The sequence below is a fragment of the Odontesthes bonariensis genome, chromosome 10, assembly GCF_027942865.1.
Source record: "Odontesthes bonariensis isolate fOdoBon6 chromosome 10, fOdoBon6.hap1, whole genome shotgun sequence".
Lineage (NCBI taxonomy): Eukaryota > Metazoa > Chordata > Actinopteri > Atheriniformes > Atherinopsidae > Odontesthes > Odontesthes bonariensis.
This window is the reverse complement of record NC_134515.1, coordinates 15710806-15737677: the sequence shown is the minus strand read 5'-3', so window position 1 is coordinate 15737677 and position 26872 is coordinate 15710806. Positions and strand designations below refer to the sequence as shown.

The 26872-nt window shown below is 38.5% G+C and overlaps 1 protein-coding gene across 2 annotated transcripts in view; it reads left to right on the top strand.

The window, feature by feature from the left end:
* The first annotated feature begins 513 nt into the window (after positions 1-513).
* The window catches only part of LOC142390762 (kazrin-like), a 151341-nt gene continuing 124982 nt past the window's right edge, over positions 514-26872 (top strand). The window contains exon 1 of one of the 2 annotated variants that reach the window (XM_075476457.1): positions 514-649. In XM_075476457.1, coding sequence (XP_075332572.1) covers positions 536-649 — 114 coding nt within the window. In that variant the 5' untranslated portion in view covers positions 514-535. The remainder of the gene's footprint in view (positions 650-26872) is intronic. The other variant, XM_075476458.1, reaches the window with a different exon arrangement.

Below are 26872 nucleotides of genomic sequence, written 5' to 3'. Positions count from 1 at the left end.
TCAGCTTATGGCAAATGGGAAGTGTGTTGAGGAAGCCTGTGTGTGTAAGAAGGAGGAAATACGGTAGGGGTGGCTAGCTTTCAATGTGGGAGCCTTGCAGGAGAGGAAACCTGAATGGAGGGGTTTGGCAGGGATACACAAGGGCAAGAACACGGAAACAAAAACAGGATGAATCTCAGGCCGACATGGAACATTCTGGACCAGAGAGGGTGTTGACAGAGAAAATCGGTGACAGTGTGACAGTAGGAAACCAGTGTGCTCTCTGCTGCTCACGAAGAGTCCATCCTCATAGACGGAGGAAATCGTATGTTTGTTTCTGAGGAGGTGTCCTGGTGTATAAAGGATTTTATGAATCACTTCAGCCGACTTGCATTCACTTTAAATGGACTTCACTTCACATTCAAACAGACTAAACATCCTCCAAACAAAACCAAATGCTCCACATGTTCACAGCTCGTTTGTAATGATTGTTATTTGTTGTCTTCCCCTAGCTGTACAGTCCTTGAACAGCCTGAATGACCAGATTGCAAGCTTCATGGTGACTGGACCCAAGTCCCTGGAGCAGGAGGAGCAGGCCTTTCCCCCTCCTGAGAAGGAAACACTGCAGAAGTCCATGACCCTGATGAGGCACCTCCTCGTAGATGCTCAGGTACACAATACAGGTCCTTCATTAACACACATGGAGGCAGGGGGCAAAATTCTCAGTGTTCTGAGCTCCCCAGTTCTGACTCCATCTTGGATACAAAGGGTGCTTACAAGCAAGTTAAACTGTATGGTGAATTTTTCATCAATGTATGTTCTAGTAATAGATTTGAGCTGTTGACCAACTGAAGTTCATGAGCGCTTTCATTCTACTGTAACAAACCCTGCGTAAAGTCCTGTGTAAATCCCAGTGTCACCACTTATTCTGAGTGAATCTTCCTAAACTGCCACATTCATGCTGTTTACTAATGAAGTGCTTGTTTAAAAGAAAAAAGAATACTTTGGAGTTTTAATTAAGCAAATTAACACTTCAGACCATGTTCTTCATTGCTCTTGGTTTCACTTTTCTTAACAGAAAAAAAATGGTTTGAAATCTGTAACGAGATGTTTAATTTACCGTATAATCTGTTGGGTAATGTGATTTGGGGGGACCAAAGGTCAATAAGACGCTTAAATGCGTGAAAGAAGACAAAAAAAAACTTGTTTGTGATGATTACAGGTGAACTTGAATTGTAGAAGCAGATTTCATGCTTCATTTGGCAAAATGTTTGAAGTTATTCAGTGTTGTTTTTGAGCTTCTGTATCAGAGGACCTCAGATGAGATGGAAAATATTGACTGTAACAGGGGTGAAACAACAAGGTTACACTTCAGCGTCAGTAGCCACTTGAATACTCTTTGTAGAGACAGGTCTGCTGAATAGAACGTAGTGTTAGAAAATCTTACAATAGTTGATTTATATGTTTATTTTTTGCTACCCCACCCCCCATTACCTATGATTGATGCTTCCTCTACATGTTCTTATTCAGAGATGACCCTTCTGTCCTCAAAAATACATTTTCTCAGGCATCAATCACCCAGCTAAGCAGCTGAAAGAGCGCTCGATGACTGATGTTTGAGCACTGTTGGTGTGGTACATTTCGTTGACAAAGAAATTAGCTGAATCCCTATTGTTTCTTTAAAGTGAGACAATGGGGATGTGATAATAACTGGACACATTTGCCATGTATTGTCCTTTCCTCACTTTTCTCCTCTTGTTTTGTGCTTGTTATTTCTGTTAATTTCACATAAGCTTTGTTAGGCAAGAGGAGAAAAAGGAGGAAGTGGTGAGTTGGATTTCTCACTGGACTGATTAGTGGAGGAAGGATGCACCCAGATTAAGTGGCGATGTGTGATTGAGCTGTTTTATACGCACACGCTTGTTGCTTTAATTTGTTACAGTGACATTCCTATTTGCTTACACAAATCCAGATTAATTGTGCTGGAGAGCGTGCCGCACAAGCAACAACTTGATTTTTAGATGTTGAATAAAAATGTCATGTACTTTGTTCAACAACATTTTTTTCAACTTCGAGCTCTTAATGGCTGCTTCCATACTGAGCCATTTTGAGGAGTCATTTTTTGTAAAAGAAAAAGGCTAAATACTGTGCCTTCTCTGCTTACCACACAGATTCAAACAAAGTGCACTTAATTAGCTTTTACTTCTCTTTGATTCTCAGTGTTTGTTTTCTCTGCGGCTTAAAAGCTCATTTTGTAGTCAAAGCCCACAAAAAAAAATCAGCCGCATAACAGGACAAGAGACATGTGAAGACTGGTGAGTGACTGCTGACTGACCCTGAATGCACCTCTCCTTTTTCTTCTTATCCCTGTCTTTTTTCCTCAGAAAGACAGGTAGCCAAGTCCTCTGTCTTGTTAATTTACTCTTTCTGTCACCACTCTTTTGAAAACCATCCTCTTCTGCAGGTAATGCATAATCAACCTGGTGCCAATCAGTATGTACTTCTGCCCATTTTGTCTCCTCAGATACAAGGAGGCTCTATGGAATATTAAGTAGTGTGATGTGTCAATATGGAGAATATGGAAAAAGAAAATGTTTAAAATGTGTTTTCTGTATTGATCAGGCCCCGTCTATTCTGTGCAGAGGCCGTCTATGACTCTGAAGGGGGATATAGTCCTTCATTTTCCAAATATAAGATGATTAAACACTGCAGTGCTTTGAAGAGTTCTGTTAACCAGAGATATATTATGAATATTGTTATCATAACCTGAGGCAGCTGTGGTTCAGCAGGCAGAGCGGTTGCCTGCCATTCGGAAAGTCAGTGTTTCGATACCTGGCTTACTGAGTCTGCATGTCGAAGTGTCCTTTGGGAAGACACTGAGGCACACATTATCCCCGATTAGTTCACTGGTGTGTGACTATGTGTAGAGTTAGAAGTGCTGTATCAGTGTGTGTGTGTGTGAGAATGAACCAAAAAAATGAATGGTATGGATGATTCTAAGCTCTGATACCACAGTTTCAGTTCTTCTTTCTTTTTGACTTTTCTTAAAGGGATAGTTCGCCTCTTTTGACATGAAGCTGTATGACATCCCATATTAGCAATATCATTTATTAAATTTGACTTACCTCCTGCTGCGTCCTGTGAGCCGAGTTCCAGCCTCATTTTGGCGTTGGCGAAGGTAGTCCGGCTAGTTGGCTGGGGCTTAAAAAATAAAGTGTTTTGCTTCTCAAAATAAAATGCGTTCAAAAGATTAATACATTTGTATCACAAAATTGTTTATCCAGAAAAAATCAGACCTCACAATCGCTTGGCGCTATTTTCTCTCCCTCCGTATCACTGTGTGCTGCCACCTGTCGATAGCCGCACCTGTTACGGTGTTTACTGCTAGGAAGCAGGGGACTGCTCGGTCTGCACGGTTTACACAGCACGCAGTGATACGAAGGTAGAGAGAAAATAGCGCCAAGCGATTGTGAGGTCTGACTTTTTTTGGATGAACAATTGGACGACGATGAAAAGCAAGACGCTTTATTTTTTAAGCCCCAGCCAACTAGCCGGACTACCTTCGTCAACGCCAAAACGAGGCCGGAACTCGGCTCACAGAACGCATATCCCTTTAAAGTCCATTTCTGATTATATATTTTTGGGAAGGTTAAGATTAGAGTTAACCTGATACTCCAAATAGTTGAGCTTTTTTCAGACACGGTATATCTAACATTAATGGCTTTGTCGATCTGTTAAAGCAGTGGGATTGAGTCTTTCAAACATTGGTCACTTTTCTGTTAGCATTCTTCATGCTTCATTCAGATATGACTGTAAAAGTAAGGGACAGAGCAAAGGTTTGTGCACTATATTTGTCATAAGTTGGCATTGTAGCTCACCTGAGGTATAGAAACAAAGTCCTCAGAGTTTCAGTTTTCTTGTGACCTCATGTCATGTTAACAACTGTTAGCCTGCTGAGTGTACATTGGTGTGAAAAACAGCAGCTATGAATGGAAAGAGCTGAAAATCTCACTTTTCTACATGTGCGAACTTCAATCAAATTGGAAGTGTTTAATCACACTACACTAACAGCACAGTTATTATCAACTTGAGAAACACTTCATCTTCTATTTCTCCTGAGTTCACCATCTTCACCATCACTGCTGTTTGTCAGATGAGAAACCACATCATACATAAACCAATCTTTCTGTCATCACACAATAACAGTTTTCTGATAACAACATGCAACTTTCTTCACAAGAATTAAGAAGAATTATATCAAGCTAACAAATGTGCCACATTATGTTAAACGAAGCTGCGGTGTTGTTAAAAATATTGAAATATAGCCAGAAAGAAAACTTTAGAAGCAGCTCGTTTGGCTCAGACTAATGACCAGCTATTTCCATATTAACAAACTGCGGGTGAGTGCTCCTTCACCTGTAGTTTTGTTTGTTTTGGATAGAAAGTCAGAACTTAACCCACAGCACTCAGCTCTGTAATGATTCCTGGTTTATTACAAAAAAATGTATATTTTATTTTGCTATATTTTTTTTGAAAATGAGGACTTTTCCTGTTAGTATCTTGCTATTTAGAATAAATTATATTATATTGTGGTTTAAAATAAAAAATGCGGAAGCAAAAGTGTTTTTTTTTAATTGTTTGTCAATAATCAAAGACATTCATACAAATTTACATATGAATTTCATGCTTCAGATGCAAAATCTTCAATATTTAGATAAAAACCTAAAAAATAAAAAAACGAGAGGAGTGATATTATGCTTTTTTTTTTAGATATCAACAGTAACACTTAAAAAGTCTTAATTAGAACAATCTGTTTAAGATATGGTTAAAATAGTGATTTTCAGTCTGTTTTGGACACCTATTCATTTTTAACGAATGGGTGAACCAAGTTTTTACTGGTACTCTGGTCATTTGGAAAAGAATTGAAAAATAAATAAGTGTAGATTTTGCATTGAATTCTTCTTGTGGATAGAAACTTAGAACCCAATGCAGTGAGAAATAAGCATTTCTAAGCTACGTATTTCTAAGCTTTAGTTTATCACAACTCCCCTCACCCTCCTCATCTTAGGTATCATGAAACACCATTAAATAATAGCTGCTGCTATGTTCCTGCAAGATGCAGCTCACTGCAGCGCTGCTTCATGTGGCTCTTCCTTCTATACCAAAGGCACATATGGTGTGTATCCTGCAGTCAAGCTGGGAGGAGATTGGCTTCTGAGCCTTTTCTACCGACCCTCCCTCTAATTCCCCTTTCCCGTGATGTACTCAGCTGTGACCACATTAGCTGAGCTGTCACTCATCAGTGATGGGGGAATGGGAGAGAGAAGGGTACAGTTTGGGGGGTGCGGATGCAGTTTGGAGGTCAGTAAAGGTGACATTGACAGTGACTGAGTGGAGACACTGATAAATAAGATCTATCTGACCCCGTGGAACCTCCACTCTACTCTAATCATCAGTTGAGAGCTGGAGACACACCCATCACTCTTAGAGGAAAACAAAGCAGATAGACGCACTCACAGACACATACAAACGGTAATAACTCAAACATTACACATTTACTTAAACAATTCCAGATAAAAATTGAAGATCAGTAATGCTTGCGATGAAATTTCTTGAAAAATCCTGCATTTGTGAGGCCTTTGTATTGCGTACAGCATCGATCAGAGGGCAGATTAATATAATAAGCATTGCTGCCTTTGGAAATATCAGTATCGTATTTCTGTAATGTGTAAAAATGTGATTTTTGAGTAGTGAGTGAGTAATCATTGAGTCAGTATTGTTTCTCTGCCAAGGTTGGCCTACAGAATTAACCAAAAACAACCAAAGCAAACTTTATGAAAACTACTGGAGAAGGGGCAGAAAGAGAGCTCATGAAGCATTTCCATTTTTTCTCTCACTGTTCTTTTAAATGTCCAACCCATTTAGAACAAAACTGCCAGGGGATGAGCTGGTATCACAGCAGAACATAGAGCATCTAAAACCCGACATATTTCTTACTGTAAGATGCACCATGTCTTCAGGATGTGTAAATAAATATTGCTCTAACATGTTTCTTGCATATATGCGATGTAACTGGTATACATCCAAAGTATTGGCTGAGTTTATGTAATCCAATCATTTTCTAAGATGAGAAGTTTGCTATACTCACGTAAATGCAGATCCTAGAAGTGTCCAAATGAATATTTCAACACAGATGATTGACTTTTATGTATATTAGCCAATAGTATTGGACCTGTGACCGGGGTCGTGGAAGAGTGCATGGAAGAGGATGCTTGAAGTCTCAGAGGACCGGGGGGAGGGGCCGCAGTGTGATGGCTCTGGCTGGGTCAGTATGTCCATCTACTACTGGGGCCTCAGCTGGCCCACTGAGCACAGTTTTTACTCATGCATAATACATTACCTAGGTTCCATCTGCCCTCTCAGCCTGTCCTCTGACTCTCTCGGCCTGTCTAATAGGCATTGCTCCAGCCAGTACCCGCCCAGATAAACTGCCGTGCACCGCTGTGGTAATGGCTTATTGTGGCCCAGGTCAATCCCAACGTGTGACAAATGAGAATGGAAATGAGGTAATTTGCTTTAAAGGCAGTATTATATTAATCTATTGCTGAAAATGCTAGATGTGTTTGTCGGTTTTTACTCTGCTTTCATACCATCCAGCATTATGTTTCTAAATGCTAGAAGGAGCTCACCCTCATTCACAGGGTCAGTGTGTTTTTTTTAATTTTGAATAGTCCCCTCATATTGCATGAAATGAGTTTATTTGTTCAGTAGTCTTTGTAATTTTCTCTACATTTCTGAGAGATTTTCTATTTCTGTAAGCCTTTTCTCAAATTCATAATTGCTGGATCTTCGTTAATGTATTTGTTGCAATGGAGCCTACATTGACAAGGTCAGACCCTCGTTTTTAATGCTGTCGCACTCAATGAAATGTCGAGGGATATCTCATTCAGTGACAGAATGAATATATTATTTAAGTCCATCAGGCTTGAACTCTCTTTTAACTTTTTCTAGTTTTTTTACTTTTTTGGATTGAGTGGGGGCCACGAGAATTGAAATGTCAGTGTGAGATGCATGACATTATTCTTCTATCTAGTGGATGTCTTTGTGGAGCAGATTGAAAATGACAAGTTATCTTGTAAAGCATAAATTGAAAACCATTTCATTATAGATGTACGGTTCTGAATGCTGCCCGCAGAGAAAAGAGCTCTCTGTCACAGTGAAGCAGTAATGGTATGGAAATTGTCATGACTCAGTGAAAACAGCAAAAGTAAGAAATTATAGGATTTGCAGCTGCCTCATTCCCCACAAGTAGTTAAGTATATCACACTTAATGAAATATCAGTAAAAATATAAGACTTTATTTATTCAACATGCAGTTGGTGACAATATACGGACACATATTGTATTGTATCGAGCTGAATCACTGCACTTGAAACTTCAAAGGAAAGATAATACAGAAGCTTATTGGTTTTCCACAGTGATGTTTGTCCTGTAAAAGTCAACTTTGAGCAGAATTTTTAATGAATTGCTTTCTGTGTTTAGTTTCATCTTGAGCTCTTTGAAATGTAGCTCGGGTTGAGATCATGCGACTGACTCTGCTGACAAAAACTCCTGGATTACTTTGTAGTATGTTTTGGTTCATTGTCCATCTGGGGACTAAACAGCTAAAGTAAATGTTTTAAACTGTTTAGGAATGTCTTAATCTGATTTTATATTAACATTATTCGAGTAGTTTTCATACAGTAGCAGTATGCAGGTGTTGATGAATTAGGATCCAGAAAAGTTAAGATGAAAAGATAAAAGGTCTGTGAATCAGATTACCTGGCACAGACATTTTTATTTGTTTTAATTTGGTCTTGTTGAAATGAATTGGGGAAAGTTCTGTATTTAATTTTGTTTTCCTTCCTTCCTTCCTTCCTTCTATTTTTTTTTTCTAGATTAAAATTTTATTTTTGTATTTGAAGAAAGCCGTATACATCAGGTATATTTATATTTATATTTATTATTATTATTATATTGAGGTACCACAATCAAATACAGGAAACATATCAGTATTGATATATGTCACTAATGGCTCCAAAAGACATTCATTTAAAGTGTCAGTGTTGCTATGCAGGAACATCTTTTATTCATTTCTGCTGATGTTTACCACTGAATATTTGTCACTGTTAATTTGAGCTTGCATGAGTCTTGTTGAAGATATTGTTTGTGTGTATTGTTTGTACACATGTTTAACATCCATGACATGCTTCAGCAGTAAGTTTTGTCCAACAGAAGTTTGCAGAGACAGAGGTGATACATCTAAAGGTCTATTATATGGGAGAAATAATGACGTTTCTAGTTCTCTGCAAGGAAAACTTAAAATGACTTTTCTATTGATTGGGCAGAGAACTTAGCAGGACTAAGGAGAGGGCTGAAAGCTCGTGCAAGCGTTTAAAACACTACACAGTTTCCATCTTCTCTCAAGCTCTATTCTACCCTCGCTTTAACCTTCCCATCAGAGGTCAAAGCCTGGCTCTAAGGAAGATATAAACTAGCTGTGGGAATTGCAACGCAAAATCTTCATTGATCCAGAATCTGATGCCTCAGAGATTTTGAGACTACTAGCTCTCCACGTTGGTCCCTGAAAACCATTGAAGCAATGACTCACTGTTCTTTCTGTCCTCCCGGGACAGGGGGAGATAAAAGCACATCTTTCAAGGTTACACGGGCTTGAGGTCAAATTTGGTGGAACAGTCACGTAAAAACATTTAACCAGAGACAAAATGTGATCTGTTTTTAGATCAGGTAGTGGCCTGAAACACTGGACGAGTTGGTACCTCCTCTTGGAAATTGCGACATTGGAATCCCTAAATAATTTGTGTGTGATTTTGGTTTTGAATAAGAAGGCTGCTTATGCATGATTTGAAAGCATCAAATAATTGTGAACCCTTTATGTCTGGAAGTAGAAGCAAGGCCTTTGTTAGTTTTTAAGTTGGGACTGTAACAGTTAAAGCTATGACATTTGCTTGTTTACAGTGAAAATGCTTATTTCTTTTGAGCTATGACTGCTTTTGCTTAGGTTGGAGTCATTCTTTGCTGTTGTGATCTCAGACTTTCTATTGTTGTGTTCATTGTTGTTTCTAATACCCTGGAATATGGCACTCAATGAAAATTTAATCAACTCAATAACTTGTGCATCTGAGTGTTGAACTGATCTATTTGCATGACTGGTAGGCGCTCTGGCTGGTCTGACAAGCCCTTTCACAGGCAGGTGTGGTATTACCAATGAATATATCTAGATGTCAGCTTTATTTTTCGTGGCTTGTGCTCCGGTGTGTTCGCTTTAGTTACAACATCAGGATGATTCAGTAACCTTCTGCTCACAATGGCAAAATGGTCTCCCTCTTCATGTAGAGAATACCTTTTCTAAGCGAGGTCAAGTACAATACTCTCTCTATCTGACTTGCTCATCTATTGATTAAGTCTAAGTGGAAACCATCATCGATTGAGTTGCTGCCCAAGAGTTGTGTGTATTTGTTTTGTTTGGGTTTACACAAACAGGTGCACAAAAGGTGGCACGTTACTATGGAAGATGGACATCACAAGATTATTGTAACTGTATGAACAGCAGATATATCTATGCAAGCAGTGCATCTATATATTTGGCCCTCTTGCTTTGCCTTTTGCTCCCTATTTCCTCCTTGTGTCAGTTTCCCCCATATTGCCTTGCAGAATCAACCATCTCCTGTGATCAAAGGCTTTGCCCTCAATTTTTTAATGTGGTCTCAGAGCTATATCTGGCTGCCTCTGGCACAGTGTGTCGGCTGTGGCTGCATCTACATTGTTTAGTGGGGGTAGCCTTGTGGCATTCAGGGCTGACTCAGGTAAATGTCTTTAGGTGCTGGTTTCATGTATTTCTGTATCATGTAGGATCATGCTGCATGCGGGGCAGCAGCTGCCTGTTAAAGTGTCTATTCCCTGTTAATGTGTTTCCCTGAATTTGATTCTCAACCATCAGGTAAGTGTATCAAGGTTGTAGTGTAGTGTGGGTCAAAAAGACACTGCAAACTGTGTTTCATGTTAAATGCAGTATGCTTCATTTGCCTGAAAATGAGAGGATTCTGATAGCAGTGACAGGCACATTAAAAAACATAAGAAACCAGTGTAAATTTATATATAAATATCTTTACGAGTCATCCATTGAACTGTCTCAGGTTGGCTAAAAAGAATCCAACCAGAAGTTGTTGGCACAGACTAACATCTTTGTGCTCATTTTCAGTCAGTCACAGAATAGATTTTAAAAGCCTGCTGATGGTTTACAAATCCCAGAATGGTTTAGGCCCAAAATACATCTGTGATATGTTCAGAGAATATAAACCCAGCAGAGCTCTTAGATCCAAGGACTCAGGTCAGCTGGTCCAGTCCAGAGTCCAGACTAAACATGGAGAAGCAGCATTTAGCTGTTATGCTGCAAACAAGTGGAACAAACTGCCAGTGGAGATTAAACTTTCACCAAATGTAGACATTTTTAAATCCAGGTTAAAAACATTTCTTTTCTCATGTGTCTATGCATGAAATATCTTTTAACTTATCTAGACTGTTGCCTGATTTTAAATTAATTTAAATGATTTTATTTGTTTCTCTTTATATTCTTTTATGTATTTTTAATGCTTCTTGCACTCCCTGCTGCAATGCTTTTATTTTATGTAAAGCACTTTGAACTGTTTGTACATGAAATGTGCTATACAAATAAATTTGATTTGATTTGATTTGATTTAAAAGATAAAGTATTTTAGCTGAGCTGCTTTATCCCTTGAGGCTGGGGGTTAACGTAACTAGGGGTGCTGGCTCTTGCAGATGACAACAGAACAGTTTGTGTGCAAGCCTCAGCTCGTGGTTTTAGCTGGACAATGACGTATGAGCCAGCTGCAAATCTGAACAGCTCACTGAATGACACAAGGTATTTTCAGTCCAAGGCGCTCCAAAACACAGCGACGGGGTTGCATTATGTCTTTTAGTCGAACGTACCCTCAGATACCCAAATATTTGGGCTCTTGCACAGAAAAGGTATTTTTGTCATAAAATGGCCCCTTTGATTTGAAATAATAATTTGTACTTCTACCGTTTCAACCAAACCACAGTTACTGACTTCAGGTTTTTGTCCAAGAGAAAGCAGACATTTGTTTTTAGCAGATGGGTGAAAATGCTGCACAGCAATGTGACGTTAAGAAACCCAGTATCAGTCATATTCACTGCTGGGATGAATATTGGGTTTGATCATATTTCAGTTTTTCTTCTCTGAAACCTGCTGCTGTAGGTAGTCTTGATGGATTCATAGACATTTTCGGATGTTTTGGCACTCTTTTTTACACAACAGGAAGTTGTTACCCTGGATCTGCTCATTTCATGTGGGGCTTGATGGAGGACACATAGCAGAGCGGGAGACCTACTGTGGACTGTGCTGATTGAAAGCTGATCAAACATTTTGAAGTACAGTATGTGGTGGGAGGAGGGGATGGGGTGTCATGTTGTGGACACTATCCCTTTTGTAAGGAAAACAAGAGATTCCAAATACAGCAGCTCATACTTGCCTAATCTATAATTTGAAAATCATTGGTGCTGTTATCAAAGCCTGCTTATCACCTTGGATTATTCTGTCTTGACTAAATGTTTAAAGGACTCAGTCAAAAGAGAACAAACTTAGAAATACAGGACTCAGCTATGTTTTGTTTTTGAATAATCACTTCTTCAGAGCTCGTTACAAAAAAAACAATTTAGGCTGTTTTTTATCTTTGAACTCATTAACAAGTTTAAGCATGAATTGAGGTCAGTTCTCTTCAGTTCTCTCCATTTCCTGAGTTTTATAGAACTTATCAGGGTAGCGCAGCTGGGGCAAAAGGCTTGAGATAAGAATTCCTTGTGCAACACTTGGACTTTGGGTTGCAATAGCCCCAAGTTATTTTTCATGTGTTTTTTATTGGTGAGTGTTTTTGGCAAGGCAAGGCAAATTTATTTGTAGCGCAATTAAATGGCAAAGCAGCCTGGGAATTCCCAGGCTGCTTTGCGCGCGATTTCATTCACACTGCAAAGGCAGCCTGGAAACCACCACCCTTATTTTTGCCTGAGTTAGGGAACCAGTCACAGAACGGGGGGGGCAGCAAGACGATGACGACGTCTATGTGCGACACCGAAGCTTGTAGAGTGTTAATCCAACATGGCAGCGGACACAACGTTACCGTTCGATGCAGCTTTAGAAAGTGTTTTAAGTAGCTTAGAAAGCAAGTTTACTTTTAAAAAAGAGCAACGTTTGACGTTGAAAGATTTCATTTCCTCGTCGAGTTTCTGTCGCTCTACATACGTCATCTGGTATAAGTGATACAATTGGCTATGAATGGCGCGCAAAGCAGCATGGGAAGAACCAGACGCCATTTGATAGACATTCGTAGCGCCCAATAAATGGCTCTAGGCATTCGTAAACCACGCCTCAAATACGAGAAAATGCACACCTAGTTCCCAGACCACCATCTCATCGAGATGTGGATGCGTCAGCCAGGCTAATGGCAAGCATTAAAAGCAGTAAACATTAAATCAAAATTTACATTAAAAAAAAGAGAAAAAAGGTAAAACAGAGCCCAGATTGACCAGATTCTTCTCAGAGTTCTCTTCCAATAAAACAGCTGAATGCCCTCAGTGCAACAAAGAGTTTTAGTCATTAAAGCTCACAACATAAAGCATTTTAAAGTTCAAAGAATTTCAATCAGTAAAATTACTCAACTAGATTTCAATTGCATCTCTGGTAAATTTGCTGTTAAGGTGACTACATTTAGTATTAGGAAGATAATCGGTCTGTGTTGTGGTTTTCAGCCATAAACAAACTGAATGTTCCTGACAACTAAGTTGTAACTGTTGTAATTCAGTTCCTCAGATTACATCCATCTACACAAATGTTCAGAGTAAATCAGAGGAAGAGATATATATACAGTTAACTAAATAGTCCCATTTGCAATTTATTCTCATCTAGTCAAACAGATCTCTAAGATACTGCATGGTCTTCATGGTCAAGGCTGCTATATTTAATGGTGGTATCGTATTTGTAGCAAATCAGCCATCTGTTGAAAGCAAACTAAAAAAACATAGCAGCTGTAGCTTGTGGAATGTACTTGTATTATAGTCTGACTGCAATAAGATAGTTCTGAAAACGAGTTAAAAACCCTTTCCTGCAGTTACAATGATACTCTGAAGCATTTGCGGGCACCTGTTTAACTTCTGCCTACGTATTGTCATGCCTTGTGCTTCAAGTATGAAACAAAATTAGCTTTTTGGGGCATTAGCAAAAAAATAAATAAAAAAATTGACCCATCCCAATAGGCAGAGCAAATATTGATTTGAGGTATTTCTTTCACGTTTTTGCCTTCTGTACTTTACTTTGGAGAAATTCTTTAAATATGATGCCAAATGTAGAGAGAGAAACCAGCCTTGTGTTCGATCTTGAGCAGTAATTACAGACTCTTAGAGAAGACAGGATAGATCTTCTTGTGGTTAAATACCAGACTAAATGAGATTAAGTTTTTTTTTCCCCTGAGAGGACCTCTGATTCTGAGTACAAAGCTGACCTCCTCAAGGTGAACACAGTTTTGCTCAATGAGATAACATTTTCCCTGCGCTCATGGTCTTTAATGCTACTTGGTGTGAATGTGTAACATTTTCCTATTTCATTGAGGCATTTTCAAAGGATTTGCCATGGCAGTAGATTGGATATGCATAAAAATGTACTTAAATTAATTTCTGACCTTGGGGCAGGATAATGGATTCATGTTATTGAAGTCTGGGAAGGGGCATTGTCAGATGTTTCTGATGCTATCACTTGCAATTCAGACACAACTTGTGAAACTGTATTTAAAATTGTAGTTCAGTGTGCTTAGCGCTAGTGTCATACTGAAGCAGGAGAGCCACTCAGCATAGATGCATTCTCAATTTCTGATGCATGTAGTCATCTGACAAAAGAAAGAGAAGAATATATGAATGAGAGCAGCTTTACTAGGAAGTCAGCTGTATTAATACACACTTATGCTTGACAGCTTTTACAAAAAGATCCGAAAAGATGGAATTGTGGAGGTTGCAGATCAACAATCTTGTAATCTTGCAACATGTAAATGTATTTACTGTTTAGTAAATTTCCCTTTTAGAATCAGAAAATCACTTTTTCCATCACAAAAAAGGAGCCATGATGGTGTTATGGCATGATCCACCATTAATGCGTCATATAATGTCTAATGTTGTTTTGTTTTTTTAGTTTGGTTGCTTTAGTTTATCTTATTGACAATGCTATCTGATCAGTGCTAGTTTGGTTGTTTTTCTGACTGGCAACTGTTGATGGTCTGAGTATCTTAATTGTCGTTGACTTGGCAACAACAGAATGTTGTGAATGAATGTTTTGAGGAAATGTGATTTTTATACCCCTGACTGAAAACACAGATGTCTGTACCCACCCTAAAAGAATTATAGTTTGTGGAAATTCAGAAAACATTAGCACCATAATGCTTTCTCTGTCTTATCAACAGCCAAAGGTTCTAAATTGAAAATGGCGTAATTCGACATGTTTAGCCCAAGGCCTTTATCCTTTATTTACTTATTCATGGATTAGGAAACCATGTCTTTATTAAGAGCAGCTCTTTAGCTGGAATAGACCTCTAGTTCTAATTCCCAGTGGTAGTATGACTTGACATATTTTTCTATCTTGACTTATTTTGATGGCATCCATTCATAATGATATACTCACTTAATACAATTCAGTTCCGCAGGGGGCTGGAGCCCATCCTAGCTGCCATCCAGCGACTGCAGGGTACATCCTGGACAGGTCGTCAGTCCATCACAGGTCCAACACAGAGATAAACAAAACAAACAACCATGCAATCTCACACTCACTCTTAAGGTGAAATTAGAGTAACTAATTAACTATGACCATGACATGTTTTTGGACTATGGGAGGACACGAGAGTACCTAGAATGAAGTAGCAAATAAGCATCCAGACTATTAGCTTGCCAGGCTGCTCCTACACACTTAACACATCCTGGACCACATCAAATTAAAATCCCCTCCGGATTTAATTGGATAGAAACCCTCCAGTCTTTGGCAGCGCTTTTGACATGAAAGATGTGTGTGCATGCTGTATGCAACACTTTAACAGACGGATCTTATGTCGTTCAAATTGAAGGAATCAAACGATCAATCAAAATTTTGATTTGATCAGATGAAAGTGGTTGAAGCTGCAATGTATTTTCTTTGGTATGCACATTAATGACAAGCATGCTTTTTTTTTTCTGTCCTCCCTCCCTCTCTGCCTGGCCCGTATTTGTTCATGTCAGCGCCACCCCCGCCACCATAAAAAGCCGGGCTTTTAATTGAATCCTGGTTTTTATTTGAGGAATATGGCTTTACTGAGAAGAAAAGCAATTCAATTTTGCTTATCTGAGAGGATAGAACTATTGAATTTAGCTATTTTTACAAGCATATCAGCTCTACCTCTAAATGTAGTGTTATGCATGAAAAAGCATTACACAGTCACTCTGTCTTTGCTTGAATTGTGTGTCAAGATCTAAATTGAAGAAAAAGTTAAATAAAAAGTTTCTCGAAGAAATGTTGTGGAATAAATGGACTGCATTGACAATGCATCCCTTACCCTGTCAACCTCTCAAAACATATTTGAGCTTTAGAGTGGTTGCATGATCCTTTTGTAATCAGTTTTAGTTGGATTTGCAGGGAAGATAGCTATCAGTAGCCTGAATGTTTTGTTAATTTGATGGATATGACCTGATACGTCAATGACAATAGTTCCAGCGAACTTTCAAACCAATCAAAGCAGCAACATCCCAAAAGTATAAAGACACGAAGAACCCTAAATGTTTTGCCGTACTCTGATATTCAAAAGTTCAAAGTCTAACTCTGTCTCTTGCCTGCACCTTCTGTCTCATCCTGTATGTGTCTCATTGGTGCAAACACATCTTGTGCTTCTGTCTTCCTCCTACACTATTTCTCCCATTTCTGTTTGAGAGTCATCAAAGCAGGCTGCTTTTCTGTACTTTTGCTGACTGTGTCGGGATACGCCTGAGAGTACTTCACTTTATCCTCTTCTGATAACTCAGCCTCCCCCAATAGATAATATGAAATTAGAACAAATCACTCTTCCTTTCTCTGCAGGCAGTTGTGTCCTCTTTCCCTGAGGCTTTCAGCATCAGCTAAACCTCCTCTCCCTTTTCTGTAATCAGGAGCAGAAAATGCAAAACACATGCCAGCACATTTGAAATGCTAAATGAATGCACCTTGGTTTATTGATGGTAACCAGCTGCCTCTCCTGGATAACTGTACATGACTGAGATCACTTCTGTTTATTCACACAGGAGAGCAAAAATGATCAAGAAGCATCAGATTTCTTTAATTTAATCTGCATTTCAAGATGTGGAGGATAGCAGTTTATATTTCAGGCTTTTAAGATTAAACCAAAATATGGTTTGTTGGGATTTTTTTGCCGTTACATAACAAGTTTGTTATATATATATGACATAATCATCTTGCAATTCCTTTACATGATTGTTTTTAGCACATATTCTAGGTTCCAGAGAAGGCAGTAATCCTATAAGCTTGTCTGAGTGTGTAACGTTATTAGTATGACATGATCTGGATGGTAGAAGACAAGCTGGTTTGATTGGGTGTCGCTCCCGAGGGAACACGTTGGGATTAAGGTAATATTGTGTTGCTTCTGACTATCTGGCATGAGTTATTAGATGGTTTGTGTGATGGGGATGTGTTGCCAGGCTGAGAGCGGCTGCAGATGGCTTATATCTATCTGTGCAACTGCAGCAGCAACAAGGCCAGAGCAATATCCTGAAGCGAATATGCAATTTTCTATCACATTTCCTAGATCAGTCTTTGCAATATTTATATATTTATTCATGCTATTTATCTGCCAAGCTTATTGGACTATCCATGTGTTTTCCTGAATCCTTATGAGGCTTCCTGTATTTTTCTTTACAATATATCAAGGATATTCCAAATTAAACCAAGGTAATCAGTCTCTGTATGGTATGTGAATGCGTGGTTATATATATGATGAACACACACTCCTGTTGTTGCAATCCATCTGAGGGTTAAATAAATTTCAAACTAACCTCAAATAAGACACCAGGTAAATTATGTACAGTGTGTATTCATTGTCCTTAAAAGCTTTGCTGGTTTGAGAACACTATGAATAGATATGGCTCATACAGTGTGTCTGAGGAAATATATCCAGAGAAACACAGAAAAGACACATGGAGCTCATGGATCTAAACATGTTTGACATTACTTTCATATTTCCATTCAATATCAGAGGAGGACTTTGTTTCATCTCAAAGTCTTAGAGGAAAGCATTAAGGATTAGGGCTGAAACTAGATTTTTTTTTTTCCAGGGCATACTCAATACTGTGATACTGTAATAATTCTGATGCATGGTACTGTGTAGAAGACTGATAACTACAGAATTTTGTTTTCATTCTATGAATATATTGTGATAACATTAAAAAATATTATTTCAAATGAGAATGGACATGTCTTTCAGAACAGTGTTACTGTGTCTTGGACATGGATGTAATTTACATTATTACTTGCCTTTTTGCGTATCCATAATCTGCAAACTGTAACTGAGCGTGAACACCAGACCCCTGGTCGCATTTGACATGTGACGTTTCTGGTAAAGTTTTTTTCAAACCAAATGGCTGTTTCTGATCGTAAAGAAAGTGAACGATGACTAAAGCTATCAGCCTTCAGATAAGGAAGTGCCAAAAAGTACATCATCTCTGTCAACCACCAGGGGCTGGCACCAAAAACATCTCTGGCTACTTTAGAGTATCATCTTATGTCATGAAATTGTAAATCATTACATTTTTCAGGCACGTCATCATGGTGTGATGAGCAAAATTAATTTCTTGTTATCGGTGTGTTGGTGGTCCTACTGAAAATAATCCCATCATTAGGTAGATATTAGGCCACAAAGACACACATTTCTGTCAAGGCAGGTTTCAAATGTTACTCTTGTCCAAACATGGTCCATTCTAGCTCCAAGAAATACCAGTTGGTATGGCCAAATGTCAAACTTGTGGCTTAATGGGTCACATGACATTGACTACTTCCACTTCATATGAAAACTGCACTATGTTCTCATAGGCAAAAACAAAGAAATGGGCAGCATTTCTATGCTTTCCTGGGAGGCAGCCTGTTGTGGACATCTGACAAAAACAACATGAATACAGGTCAGTGACAATTCTGTCACGTGTTTGGTTTCTAAAATGTACATTCACAGAGAGAGTTAGGGATGACTTACGGTTGTCTTCATTATCACTGTGGGATCCATCTCCTGCCTTTTAGTGGGCTTGCTTGGGTCATGATTTTGCAAAACCGATTACATTTTTGTACACGCTGAAACACAAAGCTGATAATTCAAGCTTTACACATGCGCATGCTTACACATGAGACCATTTTTGAACAGCTTTGAATTGAGGGGTTTGGCACAACAGTGAATATCATACAGTATTTTTTTCCAGTGGGTCATCATATACAGTATATATCCTATATTTTTGATTTACACATGTATATGAAATTTATGCGTTGCTGTATGATCTTTTTTGGTGGTCCATTCTCAGGTTAGCACTGTCCAAAGCTGACCTTGCATTTCTAGAGGATTTGGTCACCGAAGAACACCCTCAGCAGTGTTACTGCAGATGTATTTGTCAAATTATGGACTTTCATTTGCCAGGTTTTTAGTTTTTCTATTTAAACCAGCCTCAAGAAAACCATTGGCTCAGGTCCACTGCTCAGTCTTGGCACAGTGCAGACTTGTGACAATTAATTCATTTCTTTCATAGAACTGGACCATACAGTTCTGAGAAGGAGTCCAGGGGGTTGTTTACTGACTTCATGAATGAGCACTGTTTAGCTCGACATAGACTTAGTATTGTTTCCTGTTGCAACTGTGCTGTCAGTGAAAAGAGTGAAAGCATTACTGTTGTAAAGTGTCGACCAATATTTCATGAAGCGGTAAGAATGGTACATGTTTTTTGATTCGACAAGTATATAAAAAACTGTGCGAGCAAAGTTTATATTGATAGTAGAATTTGGGTTGTTTTGATCAACAAATGAATGGTCATTAACTAATGGTCATAACTGTACATAATCTACCTTATAGATGTGAAAATAGGTAAACCTTTAGCTGTTTTAAGTCTTTCCTCATAGTGTTTTTAAAGCACAAAGACAGTAAGAGCACCCAGCTGCAGAGAAGAGGATAATGCAGCCCGGGACCGTAGAATTTACCATCAACCATTTAGCTGCAGCCTTTGTCAAGACAAAGTCATTTAATATTTAACGTGGGTGTAGTAGCTGTCTCCCCTTAGTTTGCATACAAGTATTAATGGCTTGCAGTAATTTAGATTTCAGTTCCAGACATGGCATGAGAAATTAGTCACACACAAATGATGAACTATTGAGGAAAATGATTGACATTTTTCAATTAATACTGTAAGATGAATTTAATATGTTTAATGCCTACATTAATTGAAGTAAATGGAAATAACTTTAGCAAAGGTAGAATCAGCATGATCTGTACAAGGTTCTGCTGAGGTTGATTAACCCAGGTACAAGCAGGGGAGCGAAGCAATGCAGTCGTGTTTGACTGATGTCAATTCCCATTAATTTTGATGGAAATGTCTGATAACTTCACTACCGGACTGAACTCCTGCCAAATTAAAAAAAAAAAAGGTCAGAGTCTGTGCGTCTGAATTCCTGTGTGTTTTGCAGGCTTATGCTTGAAAAGGTCAGATGAACACAGTATGTAAACAGCAGCACTGAAATAGAAGAAACGGCTTCACTTTGATGTCTCGTGGAGGAAATGAGCAGGGTGGCTCATTGCAGTTGTTTAATCCTCACACCGCTATGCAAACAAATAAGAGTGAACCTGATGTCTCTGATTGACAGATTTTATATATTTGTATAAATGTCCTGAATGACAGATCATGCATAGGGGACTCTTACTTAGTTTTGACCAAGACAGTGTGGAGACTAGTTCTGGGCTGGTACTAGTATTAGTTTAAGTTGCATCAACTTGTGTGCTGCGTAAATACCCATTTGGATTTCCGTGCTCTCGAGAGCCACCACAGATCCATCTGAGTCAACTCGCTTTTATAACAGAAGGTGTTACAGCTGCTTCAGTCCTAAATGCAAAATCTTGCAGTTTTAAGAAAAAGGTTCAGAAATTATACAAAGGATGTACGTTTTTTTTTCTCAGTTCCCTACAGAGATGCAGTTTGCATCTCGATGTGTCATCACATTGACGTTGAACGTCTCCATATGTCTTGCTACGTGATGACATTCACACTCGATGTCTCACAGCATCTCCTTAAGTAATGACATTTATACTTGAAGTGTCAAATCTTACATAATCCTCTGCACTTTCCACACATGCCACACTATTTTTTGGGCCTCAAATACTTCTGAGTAGGATAGAGGATATGGAAGAAGGCATTACCCAACTATTTCCATATAAGACCAATTAGTTTGATATCGGTGCTGCATGGTGGTGTGGTGGTTAGCATAAAGTTTTATACAGTCCTTTTACTTTTCTACTTAACTCTTAATCACATATGGTGAAGGTTAGGAGTTACATATACATGTTTAGGTATCAGTTTTGACAAATTACATGGTTAGTTTGAGAAAAATGTGCATGGCTAGGGCTCACACACATAGCTACTACACATTCTCTGTGCTATCTCACTACATTAACATATATGTCCTCTGTGCACTGGATTAATTTTGTTTTTAAGCTCCCCAGTCCTCCCTTCCTGACATACAATATTATCTGATCTTCTGACCTCTTTGGCTGTCAAAATGCAAAGAACCTTTATGACATTAGGCACTGGCTCCATACCAGCTCTGGAACTGCCTCTGTCAGAAAGACTTATATGAGATTGCCTCAGCACCATTAATGATCCTGGCAATTTTTTATTAGATAAGAATGACACAGTCAGATGCTAATAGGTGCCATCGTCATAAAATATTCATTATGTTTGCAGAGGGTCTACATTCGGCGAAGAGTAACAATTGCTTGAATGTTTCAGCGGCAGACCATTGATCCAGTATGTATCATTAGGTGAATGACTCATCTCTGTGGAGTGTTGGTGAATATTGATCATTCGCTCGACTGAACCCTGCTGAGAACACTTCTTAATCTTTTCCTCTCCTTTTTGGTTAAAAAAAAGGAAGGAAAAAGGAAAAACAAATGTGTCAATCACATTACTAATTCCTTGTAACTCCATCTTATTTCTAGTTGTGAAAAAAAAAAAAAATCAGGTGCCTTTATGTTCTATATGTTTTTTTTTAATGTCTTGTCTAATTCTGCTTTTAAGCAGCATCTTTGGCTGTGGACACCGCTATTGACACAAGGATAGGATTTCTGGACTCCTCCTTTTCCTGTCCCTTTTTTTTATCTTCCTCTTTGTCCCTGAGATAATTACACTTTAGCTATCTCTGATTTCCTCTGCTCTCATTCGGATTCTCCCATGAGTTACCTCCTATCTGGCTCCTTTTGACACAATAGTAAATAACAGTTAGGAAGGCTGTTATTCATAGGGATTCTTCCTCCAGACATCTTGCCCAAGATTGATCACTTATGTGCCTTTGAGATCCACCTGTGAGTCTTGTCCCACTGATGTAAATTAAGTAGAATTGTGTGAATTATGCACAATAGGCCATAGAAGAGGAAATAATAAAGTTTATGTGCTATTATTATTATTGTTGTTCATACATTTTGATTGGACGCTTTGTAAGCAATATGTAAACATATTTAAACTGCACATTATTTATTAATGGTAAAAGCAGATTCAAATGAGGTACAGCATCTAAAAAGATATTTAGCAGTCACATACTTTTTCGTGATATAAGATTAATTATTTATTACTAATACATTAACAGTTTCTTTAATTGTTTTATTTTATTTCAATGACAGACAAATATTTTTTTTTGTTTTTTTTAAATGAAGATTAACCTCTTCAAGGTCCCACAATGAGGAAAGTGAGATACTCGAAGCATTTTTGATGATAAAGTAGATCTAGATTTGCTGTTATATCAGTCCTGTAAATGTATCCAGGATGCTGGATGCCCTGATAGCACACGTTAAAAATAAACGGCCACGTTGCAGGCATTTTTGGAAATGGTAACACCATTGCATGGAAGCATTATCAATGCAGCAGCACCATAACTGGATTTAAAGCTGCAGCACAGACTCGGAAACAGCTGTAAGCAACAACTAAAGCCAGGGGCATACAGGTAAGGTGGAGTAAAACAGCTGTGTAGTAAATCACACTAAAACTTAACAGTCACAATCTGTGAACAGGTCAGACTTATAATAACTTATTAAAAGAGCCTATAACGTGGGACAGGGCAGTGAATTAACTCTTCAGTCTATATCGACAATACCTATATTCTCTAAAAACTATTCCCTATATACCTTTATTTCTCCTCTCATTCTCAGCATAGCCCTACTCCTTCCCTTTCCCTCTGTGTCTGGGTGTAAGTGTGACCTGCAGACATCCTTGCAACTTTTTTGCAACAACATTTTTTTTTTAATCATAAAGTAACTAGTTTTCAAATCTGTTGACTTTTTGGACAAACCTCTGCTACTTTCTGTTTTAGAGGCTCACCAGAACAGCCCCATGAGCACAAGAGCCCGTTCTCCCTCCGAAGGCGAGTGTCCTGTTCCTCACTGATGTGCAGTTCTATTACATTCCTCAAACCTCACAGCAGTGACCTAACTTGGTCAGAGGGATCATCAACTGAATGTCAAAATGTTCATTTTGTCAGCGGCATTCATGAAATCAGTGATTACTGACGACTGTGTAGTGTAAATAATGAGTGATGTGGCCGTATTTCAGTCAGTCTGTCAGACTTGTGTTTGAAAATGAATTGAGAAACGTGTTATTGAGAACAGCTTTGAGAATTTAGTTTTTTGGGAATACGTTAAACGAGAGCACAGAGAGTAGACCAGAGGCAAACCACTCCAGTTCCACCAGAAAATGTGTATATATATATATACAATTTACATTTTGCCTCGCCCTTGAGCTCATTATAATTCTTTAAAACTTTATTATAACCAACTTTACATGGGGGGCTCAGCATGTTCTCCAAAGTCATATTCGGTTACCCAGCTAGCAGACTGGTCCCAACTGTGCAGAGCTCTGGATTGGACTGATTACTGTCAAGGTGGGGTGGTGGGTAGGACACGAATGCGGACTCAGAGATGTGAAAAGCAAACTTGGATTTATTCACAAGAAACAAATGTTAAACAAAAGGCGCGGCTGAGCCGGATGACAAAAAACTAAACTGTGGAAAATAAAACATTAACAGGACTATGACAAAAACAAAAGAAATGACTAAGCATGGCATGAGGGGTGAAAATCAGGTAATCAAGGTAGGTAAAGATTTGACAAAAAGACAGGGGAGCCTGGAAACTACATAGGGAACTGGGTGATTGTGAATGAGTGCAGCTGGGGACAAAGAACAGGTGATGTGCGTGAAACTAATGAGCAAACAGAAACTGTTGGGAAGACAATGGTAAACTAAATGCAAGACATGAACTGAAAACCCAAGACATAAAACATGATAAAACATAAAACTATGGGCGTGACAGTTACAGCCAGAAGATATCTTGAAACTCTGATTCTTCATATTAGTCTGTGAAATATATTTTCTTTTACTGTTGAGCTGATATGTCACCTCTCCACTAATATAATCCTCTTCTTTATCTGATTTCTAAACACATCTACATGCAGCTTTGGTATGTTGGGCCATGTGCTTCTCTGACAGCTTGGGGTCAGACAGACTGACCGTTTATCAGGGACCGCATCACGTTTAGATTTAAAAATTATGTGTGAGTAACCATCACAGGTAGAGTAGTCAGGAGAAAATGTGTATATACTGTATTATTCTGTCATCTTGTGCTTAAAGCAACATTTTAAGTTACTGCTTCATCAATGCAGGAGGTAACGTTTTTATTGCTAACTTTGTTCATAAAGGAGAATCATATCTTTCACTCCAAAGCTCTGGATTGGATATGTCTCCTGCATGGATAGCAAGTTTGTGGCATATTGAAATGCTGTATCTCTTCTTGCATGTAAAAGCAGGAGACATGCAGACATTTCTTTTCAGTTGTTATTCAGGTTTTTCTCAGTTCCACATGTCGAAAAAACAGGTCCACTTTGATATTCAGTGGGTTGAAAAGTTAATTATGTCCTCGTGATTCTCCTTGGTCTCATAACAGCTTTTTTAAAGAACCAGCTGCCTGCTCAATGTGGAGCAGGTCAACATATGTTATTCTAGCCATTTATATACAGTGTACTCCATCTATTCTAACCATGTCAACTTATGTTCTTTCGGGTACACAAAGATGATTTATTTAAATGATAAACAACCTAATGTCCTCTGCCTGTGAACAGATCCACCACATTTTCTGTCCCTTGTATCATCTAGAACACAGGAAGCATCATGACAAGGATCATTGATGTCAGGGCTTTTTGTTTTCGGAACACTTATCTCTCCCATATGGCAACATAGACACATGCAATACAGCTGGTGTGTCCTTGGCTCAGGTGCTAAGCACTCAAAAGTGTCCCTATTGCATTGTTTCAATAAACACACTGACAGGCAGTCAGTGAACACTCAATGCTAATTTAAATCCAGAGGTAATGAGTTAATTTGCAAAGATCTGCATATTTTAAGTAGAAGTATGACATGCAATGCCAAAAGTGATGGAAAAGCTGATTCCCCACGGTGCTTTTAGAGGTTTCGCTCCCCATTCCTGTATTTGATTATTGTTTGTTCCTTGAAGTCACAATGACTATGGGGGCCTGCTTAATTCTGCTGCAAATGAAATAAGTGTAAACAACATTAGGCATTGACATTGACTGCATTCATTTACACAAAGAAATTTGGTATGCTTCACTAGGTCAACTCATTTGCCCTGTTCTGAATCCACATGGATTTTACAAATTTACAAATTGTTAATCCAACTTCAGTTTAATTTTTGATCATGTGGCAGTCGTATTTTTTTCAGTGATGGTTTTGACTCACTCAAACATCTGAGCGGGTGTTAATATTAGATTTTGGTTATTCATTTCTAAAGGACATATTGAAAAATACAAAAACACATGGCTTGCAACAGGAAATGTGGATTTTATGCACCATATGTTAGCTACCTATTGATATTATGGAAGTTTTCACTTAAAATGGGTGAGCTTGAATTTTCGCTGTATAATTTAGAGTTGAACTGATTAGACCTGACTAGCGTACGCTACTGTTTACCAAGAGAACACATCTCAGTCTGTTGTAGTTGGAACTGTGAAAGCAAACTCGAAAGAACAATTGTGCTTTGCATAAAGCATATTTAATACTAAGTCTTAGGCCGAGTGAACAAAGAAACATGTTTCCTCTACACAGTGTAAGCGGCACATTCGTTGATCAAAAGCTGCACCTTTGGTGCTCTGCCTGTTTACTCAGGCACAGTTTGGAGCTGCCGGGCACTGTGTTTTGGAAGTGCTTAGAGCCTAGTGTACAATACAAAATGATGAAACGCCTTGGGTCAGATTTACATATGCTTGTTTTAATGCGATGCAGAAATTTTTGAAAACTAGATGCTTTTTGGGACTGTAGGGAAAGAAAACAACCTTAATAGATTGTTTTGAGCATGTATTTGATGAAGCAGAAACAATCAGGGTTGCTTAAAGTTGAACTGAATATGAATTGTAGGCAGTTTTTTGTGTAGGGACAATTAGACATTAAAAACAGTCATAAAGCCTTTAGATTGGTGTGCACCATAACACTTTAGGAGAGTTTTTTTTTGTGAAATAAACCTGCCAAATCCTCCACAGCTCCTGCACACTCTTGTCTTAGGTGTCCTTTGTTCACTGATGCAAATGCAGTGATGGCAAAGAAACAGACCTAAAAGCTTACAGCAAGGAGTAGTCCTGTTTTTACCTTTGTGCTTAGTACAATATGTTACACTTCTGTTTAAGACCACAGATTTATTTGTGCAGGCATTCTTCTTCAGCAAGCTCTGTTATTGTAAAAATGTCTTTACTGGCCTTAGTAAAAAAAAATCAATCAGATCACTGCGGCTCATCAGGAATGCTGCTGCCAGACTTCTCACTAGCACCAAGATAGTGGTCACATTTCACTGGTCCTTAAATCTCTGCACTGTTTCCCTTTGTGTCTAATGGTGGGGCCTGACTACACCACTGATTTACTTGTACATCACAAAACATCCAGAGCTCTAATGTGTGACAGATTTAGTTTTTGGAATTGGCTTTCTAAAACTGTCAACTCATTTAGATTTGGTCTTAAAAGAGTTGCATTTACTGCTTTCCACGAAATTAGACATGTTACATCTGAATTGAATATATGACATGGTCTTAAAATGGTGTCGTCTCTGTGGTGGTCCTGTTAGATCTCAGGGCTGCATTTTGCACCATTGACCACAAGATCATATTTCAAATACTTGAACATTACATTGGGATCAAGGATACTGCTTTAGATTGGTTTAAATCATATGTATCTGATGGATTTCAGTTTAAATATGTCAATAATGTGTCCTCTGCACTTTTAGTTTTGAAGGTGTTCCACAGGGTTCTGGACTAGGACCAATACATTCCCATGTGAATAGCTCTATTTATCTATGACACCTGACCAAACCAATCAGTTACTGAAGTTACAGGCTGGTCTCAGACATTAAGCCATAGATGACGCGTGATGCACGTACAGAACTGAGACAAAACTAACAGTACTGACAAAGGCAAGAATAACAACAAAGGCAAACCATAAGATGAACTATAAACAAGA